The following is an 11,890-nucleotide window of genomic DNA, read 5'->3' as shown; positions in this document are numbered from 1 at the left end:
AGAGAAGACCTATGAATTCCGTAAAAATCGCCATCTCTATATGGTGTTCATAGATCTAAAGGCTGCATTTGACACCGTCTGCCATACCTCACTATGGAATATCCTAAAGACCCTTGGAGTACCATCCAAGATTGTCTCTCTGTTTGGTCTGCTCTACAGCAATGCAGAAAGCTGTGTCCGCGTAAATGGCAAAGACTCAGATTGGTTTCCCATCTCCAGTGGTGTTCGCCAGGGATGTGTGGCAGCTCCCGATCTTTTTAACTGCATTATAGATCAGCTGATGTCCCGGGTCTGTGAGCAAGTCCCTGAAGTGTCTCTTGGCAATTACCATTTGACTGACCTGGAGTATGCTGACGACACCATCCTGTTCAGCACATCCCTCAGCCAGCTAAAACTTGCTCTGAGCATCTACAGCAGAGAGGCAAAAAAGTATGGTCTCATGGTGAACTGGACAAAAACCAAATTCATGCACGTTGGTGACGACCCAGACCCACCCCTTCTCCAGCTCGGCAACAATGTCATCGAGCCTGTGAAGAGCTTTACATACCTGGGATCCATAGTGACGGCTAACGGTGACCTAAAACCAGAGATCACCCGCAGAAGGGCACTGGCAGCATCAGCCCTGCAGTCTCTCAAAAAACCATTGTGGCGTCATCAAAACATCTCGCGCAAGACAAAGCTCCGGATCTACAACCTAGCTGTACTTCCCATTCTGCTTTATGGTTCTGAGACATGGCCCTTAAATAAGAGCTTAGCCGCAAGATTAGATGGCTTCGACAGCCGGGCTCTCAGGACCATTGAGAACATCAAGTGGCCCCAACATGTCTCTAACAAAGCCTTAAGAGCTCAAACTTGCCAGCCCCAAGCCTCTTGCCTTGTTGCGCAACGCCGCATCAGATGGTTTGGCCATCTTCTCCGTTTTACCTCTTACCATCCGACGCGGGCTATCTTTGAGTTTAACCCAGGGGCTGCGGGTTGGAAACGACCTCGAGGCAAACCCCGTACTCGGTGGACAGATGTTATTGCAGGGGATGTTAAACCTTATGGGGTTGCTATGAAGGATACTGAGCTTCTGGCACAAGACCGGAAAGCTTGGAAGACCCTTGTTTTTTTGGTCGGCTCTACGCACTTTGGTCGACCCCGCAAGAGCCTTGATTGATTGATTGAGACACAAAGAATGTGGAGAGATCAGGTTTATTATTTGAAGAGTTCTACTTGGTAGTCATGTTTCCATGTTTGAGTTCATAAAATCATCCCAGAGAGTCTCTGCTTCAACTGTGTTGTGATGGACTACCTGGGAAGCCTTTCACCTTGGAGAGTTCACTCTGGACCACATCTTCTTGTAGAGGATTCTAAAGACTCTTAAGCAGTGACCAGCCTTTTGGGTCAAGTGCAGGATTCACGCACGAGACCAGGCATCTGGGGAGGTTTGTGCGCTTCTGCATTCTCTTTGTCTCTGGCGATGAGAATTCTTTTGGTAGTCTGTCCGGTCCGGTCTCCATGTGGCTGGTTGGATTGAGTGGTGTCCCCATTTGGACTCAAAATATTTTCTGCCCATTATACCCTACATCCCAAACTTCTTCTTTCTCTTGCGGCTTTTCCCATCAGGGGTCGCCACAGCGAATCATCCTTTTCCACCTCACTCTATCATGGACATCTTCTACCCTAACATTAGCCAACTTCATGTCCTCTGTTAAGACATGCATGTATCTCCTCTTTGGCCGTCCTCTTGCCCTCCTGCCAGGCAGCTCCGTCTCCAACATCCTTCTACCAATATATCCACTATCCGTCCTCTGAACATGTCCAAACCATCTCAGTCTGGCTTCTCTGACTTTGTCGCCAACACAGGCAACATGAGCCGTCCCTCTGATGTACTCGTTCCTTATCCTGTCTAACCTGGTCACTCCTAAGGAGAACCTCAACATCTTCATCTCCGCTACCTCCATCTCAGCCTCTTGTCTCTGTCTCACTGCTACCGTCTCTAACCCATAGAGCAGAGCTGGTCTCACCACTGTCTTGTACACCTTTCCTTTGAGTCTTGCTGGCACTCTTCTGTCACACAACACTCCTGACACTTTCCTCCACCCGCTCCAACCTGCCTGCACTCGCCTCTTCACCTCTTTTCCACACTCCCCATCACACTGAACTGTTGACCCCAAGTACTTAAACTCCTGCACCTTCTTCACCTCAGCCCCCTGTAACCTAACGCTTCTACCTTGATCCCTCTCGTTCAGACACATGTATTCTGTCTTACTACGACTGACCTTCATACCTCTTCTTTCCAGAGCAAACCTCCACCTCTCTAGCTGTTCCTCCACCTGCTCTCTACTCTCACTGCAAATTACAATGTCATCCGCAAACATCATTGTCCAGGGAGATTCCTGTCTTACCTCGTCTGTCAGCCTGTCCATCAGCATAGCAAACAAAAAAGGACTCAAAGCTGATCCTCGGTGTAGTCCCACCTCCACCTTGAACTCCTCTGTCTGACCTACAGCACATCTCACCACCGTCATACTTCTCTCATACATGTCCTGAACTACTCTGACATACTTCTCTGCCACTCCAGACGACCTCATACAGTACAACAGCTCCTCCCTCGGCACCCTGTCATACGCCTTCTCTAAATCTACGAACACACAATGCAGCTCCTTTTGACCTTCTCTGTACTTTTCCATCAACATTCTCAAAGCAAAAATGGCATCAGTGGTGCTCTTACGGGGCATGAAACCATACTGCTGCTCACAAATCTCCACCTTCTTCCTAAGCCTGGCTTCCACTACTCTTTCCCACAGCTTCATTGTGTGGCTCATCAACTTTATTCCTCTATAGTTGCTGCAGTTCTGCGTGTCACCCTTGTTCTTAAAGATCGGAACCAGAACGCTTCTCCTCCATTCCTCAGGCATCTTCTCACTCTCTAAAATCCTATTGAACAACCTCGTTAGAAATTCCACTGCTGTCTCTCCTAAGCACTTCCATACCTCCACAGGTAGGTCATCAGGACCAACGGCCTTTCCGCTCTTCATCCTTTTCAGAGCCTTCCTAACCTCATCCTTTCCAATCTCTGCTACTTCCTGCTCCACAACAACCACATCTTCCTCCCTTCTTTCCCTGTCATTTTCCACGTTCATCAGCTCCTCAAAATACTCCTTCCATCTTTTTTGTACACTCTCCTGAGTTGTTAGCACCTTTCCATCTCTGTCTTTAATCACCCTTATCTGTTGCACGTCCTTCCCATCTCTGTCTCTCTGTCTGGCTAGCCTGTACAAGTCCTTTTCTCCTTCCTTTGTGTCTAACCTGTCATATAGCTCATCGTAAGCTTTCTGTTTGGCCTTTGCCACCTCTCTTTTCACTCTACGCTGCGCTTCCTTGTACTCCTGTCTACCTTCCTCAGTCCTTTCTACATCCCACTTCCTTTTAGCCAACCTCTTCCTCTGGACGCAGTCCTGTACTTCCTCATTCCACCACCAAGTGTCTTTACCGTCTTTCCTCTTTCCAGATGACACACCTAGCACCTTCCTACCTGTTTCCCTGATAATTTCTGCTGTAGTTTCCCAGTCATCTGGAAGCTCATCCTGACCACTCAGGACCTGTCTCAACTTCTGCCTAAATTCCTCACAAGTTTCTTCATTCTGTAGCTTCCACCACCTGGTCTTCTTTTCTGTTTTCCCTCTCTTCTTCTTCCTGACCTCCAGAGTCATCTTACACACCACCATGCGGTGCTGTCTGGCTACACTCTCTCCTACCACCACTTTGCAGTCAATAACCTCTCTCAAATGACCTCGTCTGCATAGGATGTAGTCCACCTGAGTACTCCTACCTCCACTTCTGTATGTCACTCTATGTTCCTCTCTCTTCTGGAAGTAAGTGTTGACTACAGCCATTTCCATCCTCTTCGCAAAGTCCACCACCATCTGTCCCTCCAGATTCCTTTCCTTCACACCAAACCTGCCCATCACCTCCTCATCACCTCTGTTGCCCTCACCAACATGTCCATTAAAGTCTGCTCCAATAACAACTCTCTCTCCTCTGGGGATACTCTCTATGACCTCATCCAACTCACTCCAGAATCTCTCCTTCACTTCTAACTCACAGCCAACCTGTGGCGCAGACCCACTGACTACATTCACCATCACCCCTTCAATTTCTAACTTTAGGCTCATCATCCTGTCTGAGACTCTTTTCACCTCTAGAACACTGTTTACAAACTCCCCCCTTCAGAATCACACCTACCCCGTTTCTCTTCCTATCAACACCTACATCCCAAACACTAACAGCAATTTCTGCAAGCAATGCTTTAAAATGACCATACTCAAAAATCAAGCAAAAAAATGGAAACTGTTTATTAATTAGTATAAACATGCACCAATATTTAGTTTAGGGTGCAAAAACTAGGAAAAAAAATGAACTCAACATGCCAAAAAATATTGTTCTACACACCAAGATCCCTCAAATCGACCAAAGAGATACTTTTCTATGAAATATGTGGCTTTAAAGGTGAATTCCGGTGGCCATCTTGAAAAATTACCACCATCTTGGATTTTCAAATGACCAATTGAGCAGATTTTGATAAGTATCTTATAAAGAATTACCATGTCAAATTTGATGGTCGTATCATATTTTCCATAATTCCAATGATAATTTTATGTCAGGAGGTTCTAAAAATGTATGGATAGATAGATGGATGGATGGCAAAGCCAATAAAACAATATAACCATTTCCTTCAAAAATTTAGGAGTTACCCTTTTTATTTAATTGGTGTAAAAAGATCTATACAGTTATCATTTGTATAAAAGTGAGCTATAGGCGTCATAACTTGAAAGGCACAACTACAAGTGTTGGGTTCACTTGAGCAGTATGCAGCTGGTCTTTTACAGATTATAGAACACATCAGATAAAAAGCTGTACAGAAAAAAAAACACACTTCAATAAGTTCCTCATGAAAATCGCAGCCAAACGGTCAGGAAAAAAGAAAAAAAACTTACATCAGACCTGTAAAAATTGAATGAAAAAGGAGACTCTGTAAAAATAAACCAGAGAAACCCACACTACTTTGAGGAAACAGTCCAGCCTTCTGCCTCTGTGGGGAAAATGATTCTAAAGTGTGGCATTAAAGTGGGTGGCACAGCAGGATAGCACATGTGGAGCACCGAGACAAGGTGGATCAAAGTGTCACCAGAAAGGCACACAAACCATCGCAAAATAGGGCTAGGTTAAAAAACACAAGCCAAGAGTGGAGTCAGATTTAACAAGTCCAAGTGCACATGATCAAAGTCTACTTTTCTAGCATTAGACTGACTAGTGCAGCATTTCAGTGCAACGTCATTAAAAAAAAAATCCAAAGCAGCAACATTTTTGTAAATTGTTATCTGCTCCTATAATTTTTCTAAAGCTTGCATTATGGGATTGATCATGGAAGAGTTGGAAAGTAGGTTAATACTGAGGTCGGTTTCAGCTAATCTAACCAATATCTTTTTTTAAATATGTGCACAAGAAAGTCTGGCATTGCAGAAGTGTTCATTACACAAGAGAGGAAAACCTGACTGATGAAAGAACTTTCAGAATATTCTGACTGCAAATTACTTCACCTAAAACTTACAATGCATAAGCGGAAAATTTCTTTTGAAAAACCTTTTTATTTAAATTTTTGATAAAACAAAAACCGGAGACCTCTAATACACAAATCCTTTTTGTTCTGATCAAACAAGTCAGTTTCCATTTGATGACCCTGAAGCAAATCAAACTGCACTCTTTCTAATGTGCTGTGTCATTTGACTTCTCCAGCACTAAGAATGCAAATAGCCATTTTTCAAGGTCAACTGTACATATGCAGGAGGACCTCAATTCCCACTGGATTTAGACACATCTTAGTCCATGCACATTTTCCAATTTTTTGCATCTATTAAACAAAAAAAAGCTAACTCTGATTGCTAAAATTCTGCAGCACTTAAACATGCTTAACATCAGACAAGACTTGAGGATGGGCTCAATCTCTCACATTGTCAAACGATAGAGGAAAAGGAGAGTCCTTCAGGAGGTGGATGAGTTATTTCAGTCAATATATTGACAAAAGTTTGAGATTAATCCTCGGATGAAATCCCTCAGACAAAAGGAGCGAGACAGGGAAGGATGATGTTTATATTCATTTGCCCTTAGTCACGCTCCCACTTCCTCCCAACCATTCATGAATAATAAACACTTTAAGGGTTAAGCTGACCTCTGTGCTATTACATCAGATGATGGATTTCTTGCTTGTTGCAGACCTGTTTGAGAGCAGAGGAGAAAAAGCCCTATCCTGAATTACAAAGCAGTTGATGAACCCCGTTAGACTGACAGTTGTGTGGTGCATGGCTTTGATTCTGGCTGCGTTGGGCAAAATCATTCGTTTTGGTTTAGGGTTTTCACTCACAGTGCAGCTTCACTTTCGTTAAGGTGTCGGTTTGTTACCAACACTTAAATTGACCTTTAAAACTCATCGCCCGATCAATGATTCCCACCCACGATATGTTCGAAGAATACTCTCCAAAATACTAAGCTCTGACTTGGTTTCTCTCATACCTTAAATATGTCTTTCTTTTCTATAGTAATTTTGCACTGAAACTGCTTAAAGTCCCTCTCAGACCATCTTTTGATTTATTGAAAAGCATTCTAAGTGTTCTTTTATGATTATCCTGGGGTTATTTTTGACAGCTTCTGCAGAGGGCGGCAGTAGCTCGTAGAAATTTGCCTCTGAGTTGGGCGAGATTGTTGCCGTGTTGCTGAGATCTCGGAGCAGGGAGCTTGTGGTCCGCCCAGCGTATTTTCTACGTCACAAATAAGCTGTTTTTCAAATGGCATTTTTTTCTTCTGCCCCTGAATCACAACAATGGGATGGGCTCCGGCAGCCTCGTGACCCCAAAAGGGACTAAACGGAATAGAAAACGAATGAATATATGTCCTCAATTTGCAGACAACGCCACAAGAACATGTTAAACACACAATTTTTTAGAATGGGTCTGTTGATCACACTTGTACTACCAAACAGCTCAATGCTGCTATACACTGCGGAAAATATAGAAGAACGTAAATGTGCATCAAATAAGCACACGTCTCTATACTATTATGGACCATACATTAACACTATCGAGAATTTGCATTTCTTGCTTCGGAGAAAAATGTGTTTAGTGGCTAAGATTGTTCTGTTATCGCTGATTGCACCATTGCTGGTTTTAATGGTGTTAAAGTGATGTGATTCAACATGCAAAACAACCACTAAACCGACACACCACTGCTGTCCGGAGGCTTTTACAAAATGTGTTTGTTAACCAAAATGTAGTGCCACTATGTGGCTTTAAAAGTTGTTTTTATTTACTTTTTACAGCATCTTGACCTCCTCCTTACTTTATTTGAAACGAAATTTTTGTTTTTTAGTTAATAAGAGATGACCTAGTGAATATTAAACTCCCAACATTCAATAGAGATGCCTGTGTTATATCCATGAAGTAGCTTTGACTATTGTCTGACCACTGTGAAGCAAGTGCTTTAAGGATACTGTCATGTGCGGGGGGTGGCTCGAGAGCCGGTTGGACCCAGAAGCAGAGGCGGAGGCACGAGGATCAGGGACTAGTGGGTTTAATACAAGAAAACAAACAAAAAGCTCTGCAGAGCAGGTTCACAAAACAAAAACAAAAACTTACTTGGCGAGGCATGAAACGTGGACGAGGCAAGAGACAGGACCATGTACTAGACAGGACATGAACACCATAACAGAGGTAATGAACCAGCACAGGAGGAAGGCAAAGACAAGACTTAAATACAGACAGGGCAGACAAGACACAGGTGGACACGATCAGGGCTGATGGGGACCAAAGGAAGTAAAACTCAAGAAACAAGACAAGACAGGACCTTTCAAAATAAAACAGGAAACAGAAAACAAGACAGAACAAAAACTAAGAAGAAAAACAAAACAACAAACTCAAAACCATGACAGATACATCCATCTTGTGTACCTGTCTGAGTTATTAAAGTATCAGTAAGCGTTGGTATCCTGGTACACTGAGGAGTAAACTGCTGTCAAACGTATCAGAAGAAGAAAACATTTGCACATGCACTGGACGGATCAGGTGGACCCAGCCGTGCGGTCCGACTTTGCACTTAAGCAAGGAGAATCGCCATCCTGATCTGTAACTTTTTCCTCTTTTGTTTTTTTGCAACATTAAAATAAACTTATTGATACTCTAACCGGAAAGACCCTGAAAGGTTTTAGCAGAAGCAGACACATTTTGCACATGCAGGGTACAGATCAGGTAGCTTTTAGAGGAGAAGTCGTCGGGTTGTGATGGTGCCAATTTTGGTAAAGCTGATCTAGTTGGTCAAAGCAATATTTTTAAAGTAAAACGATGTGCTTCAATTGTGTAATACCACTGAATTTAGGATGATCCAAATTTTGTAAGCTTCAAACTTCAGACTTTATTTGTATAGCGCTTTTTATTCAGGTTGAAACACAAAGCTTACATTAAAAGCAAATAAATACTCATAAAAGTTGAAATTTAAAACAGGAAACACAGGGCAATCACATAAAATTAGTACACCTCCCTGTCACAGTGTACCAGGACAACCCAAATGCATGACTAGACTACATGGTTTAAGGAAGATTCAGAGTTCTTTTGATAACAGAAACGCCACAATAAGTGGAAAAACCTCCACAAACATAGCAGGACTCAAAAACAGCATGACTCAGGTAAGAAAACCAGGACAAACAGACTGAACTAACTCAACACTCCAGCACAGAGAGCAGAAATGGACACACTGAAATAGAGCTCAAACAAATTAACCTAAAGTGCAGACAACTGTGCACCACTCATGGAGAGCCACAGGAGAGGCGGCGGAGCCCTCCAGGAGAACCCACAGTCAACCTGCACACAAGACACAACAGGTAACACAACACAGAACTGAAGATTGTGACACTCCCCACCAAATTCCTCCCTCCACCCATCCAGTTCCCCCAATATAACCCTTATCTCAAAACTGAACCAGTTTGTTTGACCAAGTGGTATAAAGATTAGATGAAATATAAAAAAAAAGAAAACCCCAAAGTGTATATTACTAAAACCTAAAAAAAAGAGTTAAAGATGTGGGAAATAAAAGGTCTGTTTCAGTTGTAAAATGTTTTAGAACGATCAGAGGAGCCGAGAGAGAAAAATGTTTAATTCAGTGCTTGTTGTTTCAGAGTTGAATCTACAAATTACAAATACATTAAAAATATATTATCTAAAGTACAGATTTAGATAATCAAATGCAAGCTGGCACCATAGACCTTGTTTATCATAATGCAAAGCATTTTGTTCATCCACCTTTTTAATTTCTCAAATGTGCTAAAAGGCAATGTGCTCCCACATAACTAGAATTAAAAAAAAAAACAATAATAATCGTTGACTTTTACCCATGTGAGCATATGTTCCAAAGTAATGGGATACTTCAAGAGTGATGTACTAACATGAATGCTTTGAGGAGCAAAGCTTGATTGCTTTAACCTCACAATGACATCTATACAATAGCGTCCTCTGGAATGAATCTTAGCCATTCTCCCCAGCAGGGGATTTTGGTCTAGAATTCTCCTTTGGGGGGATTGCAAAGCATATTAATTAGTGCAGAAGTGTTTGGTTGGAATGACAGGTTGTAAGATTCCCCCTCAGTACCTTGTAGCTGAAGAGGCAGCGATGTAGAATAAAGCAGGTCTATATGTATCTTTGTTCCAACACATCCCCAGCTGCTGGGTCATATTAAAGACATAGAAAAAAAAAATACTGTTCAGAGGAAAGGGCGCACCCCAGTCTAGCTAATCAATCAAGGGATGCAACATTGTGCGACAGGTTTGTGTTGACTAAACATTTATTATTCATGAGCTGAAAGTAAGGCAAGTGAAGGAGAAATAAACATAAATCTTTCTGTGTCTTGCTGTTTCTTTGTCTCCGAGGAGGACAGGAGTCCACCATTCTCTTACAGATTCAGAAGCACATTTTCCCTCTCTGTGAAAGCATGCATTAGTATATTGACTTGTGGAAGTTAACCCTCAAAAGACTTCTTGTTGTTTTCTCTCGATTTTCATTTTAAAAGTCACCCCTGTCCTTCCAACTTTAACATAACAATCTGTACTTTGTCCTGACACTCTTTGTTGATTTGCCCATCAAGCTGGTTCACTACATCTGACGTCTTAATGGTAAAGAAAACAAAAAACAAAAACAATTTGGATTCGATGTATGTATTTTAGTTTCAATTTTAATTGAGCTTGTTTTACAGAACTGCAAAGCTATTTCCAATATTTGTAAATGCTCTGCACGCAAACTAAATTCTGTTAAAAATGTTTTGTTCATCTTTATACAGAACAATAGTAAGAAGCATTTGAAAAGTGCAGCAGGTGATCTTTTCTCTTGTCAAGGAAAACCAGTTCCAGATTTTGACACAATGACAAAAATGCACCTCGATGGACGCACAAAATCGTTGCCTGAAGTGACAAGTCGGGGCGGCCGTGGTGCAGTGGTGGTCGACTCCTGATTGGCAGTTTGCAGTGTTGATTCCCATCCATGCGTCGAACCGTCCCTGGGCAATGCACAGAACCCCACCTTACCCCTAGTTGAAGCCAGTGCTCGGCAGCGGAGCCACTGTGACTGTAAAGTGCCATGGGCCTTTGAGGAAGGAAGAAAAGCGCTATACTAGCATATGCCATTTACAATTTCCAAGTCAAAGACTGCAAATTTATAGTTTTTTTTTCCCTTATTTTCCTGGGTTGTAAAGGAAGCATCTTTTTGGTCTTTTTTATTTTTGTGGCGGTATTAACCAAAGCTGGTTTTACTTTATGGGCCCTTTATCAGTCTGCTGCCAAAATTGTTTTTGGCCATAATATTATTGAACCCCAGGATTTTCCAAACTGGTTAAATAGGCAAGACAAAAAAGCTTGCTTCGGTTGTAGAGATGCTGTTGTAGGACTGCTGTGTTGAAGTAATTGTTACACATCAATCCATCCATCCATCCATCCATCCATCCATCCATCCATCCATCCATCCATCCATCCATCCATCCATCCATCCATCCATCCATCTTCAGAATCCAATGAATCCCTTTTTTGGGTCATAGGGCTGCAGGACCCTATCCCATCCGTGTATCAGATGACTTTCAACACTCAATAACCAATTGCAAAAATAATTAAAAAAAACCTGACGCCCTACAATGTTTTTCAATAGAAAAAAGAAAAAAGACAGACAAATATTATGTTCACACAGATTATGAGAAGCCATCCGGAAAGAGGACTGCACAAACACACAATCTTTGCCTTCCTCCTGTATCTTTGTAGCGTATTTTTGATGTCTTGATCTTTATTACTTTTATCTTAAGGTTGAAACACATGCAGAGCAATGCCTCTACAACTTGCTGCTCTGAGTTGCACAAAGATAGAGTATAATTGTTCTATCTTGGCCCTAGCTGCACTTTTATTCTGCAACTGCTTCCTTGAAATAGCTTAACAGGCAGTGGAAAGCAGTTCATCTCCCACAGTCCGCCCATTCAGTAATGCAGCTGCAACCCCCTCTAACTTAGCAACAATGTGGCATTGCCGCTCTGAACAGAGCATCCAAACATTTATGCAGACAGATTATTTTGAAGAGACAAAAAAAAGTGCTTTATAAACTAACAACTCTTCAAAGTAGAATCCTGTTGATTTTCAACTCAAAGCAATGGAGGATTAATTCACTGCTGCGGTCTCTTTGCTACAGTGCTTCACACAAAAGACAGCAAAGATTTACCACTCTCATTATGCAACATTAGTGAGACTAAATTAGTGGCAAAAAAAAGTTAGGAGACGCACGACAAAGGCTTAGGAGAGATTTAATGTGTCATTAATCTGTCCACATTTTCCCCG

General features: G+C 42.2%; 1 protein-coding gene across 1 annotated transcript in view; it reads right to left on the bottom strand.

Moving 5' to 3' along the window:
- Positions 1-1,386: 1,386 nt before the first annotated feature.
- The window catches only part of LOC144990221 (uncharacterized), a 280,096-nt gene continuing 269,592 nt past the window's right edge, over positions 1,387-11,890 (bottom strand). Inside the window, exons 2-3 of the mRNA XM_078943255.1 lie at positions 2,265-4,212; positions 1,387-1,506 (exon numbers count right to left, since the gene is read on the bottom strand). Coding sequence (XP_078799381.1) covers positions 1,387-1,506; positions 2,265-4,212 — 2,068 coding nt within the window. The remainder of the gene's footprint in view (positions 1,507-2,264; positions 4,213-11,890) is intronic.

The sequence above is a fragment of the Oryzias latipes genome, assembly GCF_053564925.1.
Source record: "Oryzias latipes strain Hd-rR chromosome 1 unlocalized genomic scaffold, Olatipes_Hd-rR_3.1 chr1_Y".
Lineage (NCBI taxonomy): Eukaryota > Metazoa > Chordata > Actinopteri > Beloniformes > Adrianichthyidae > Oryzias > Oryzias latipes.
The sequence above is the reverse complement of the archived record's forward strand: the minus strand, read 5'-3'. Positions and strand labels throughout refer to the sequence as shown.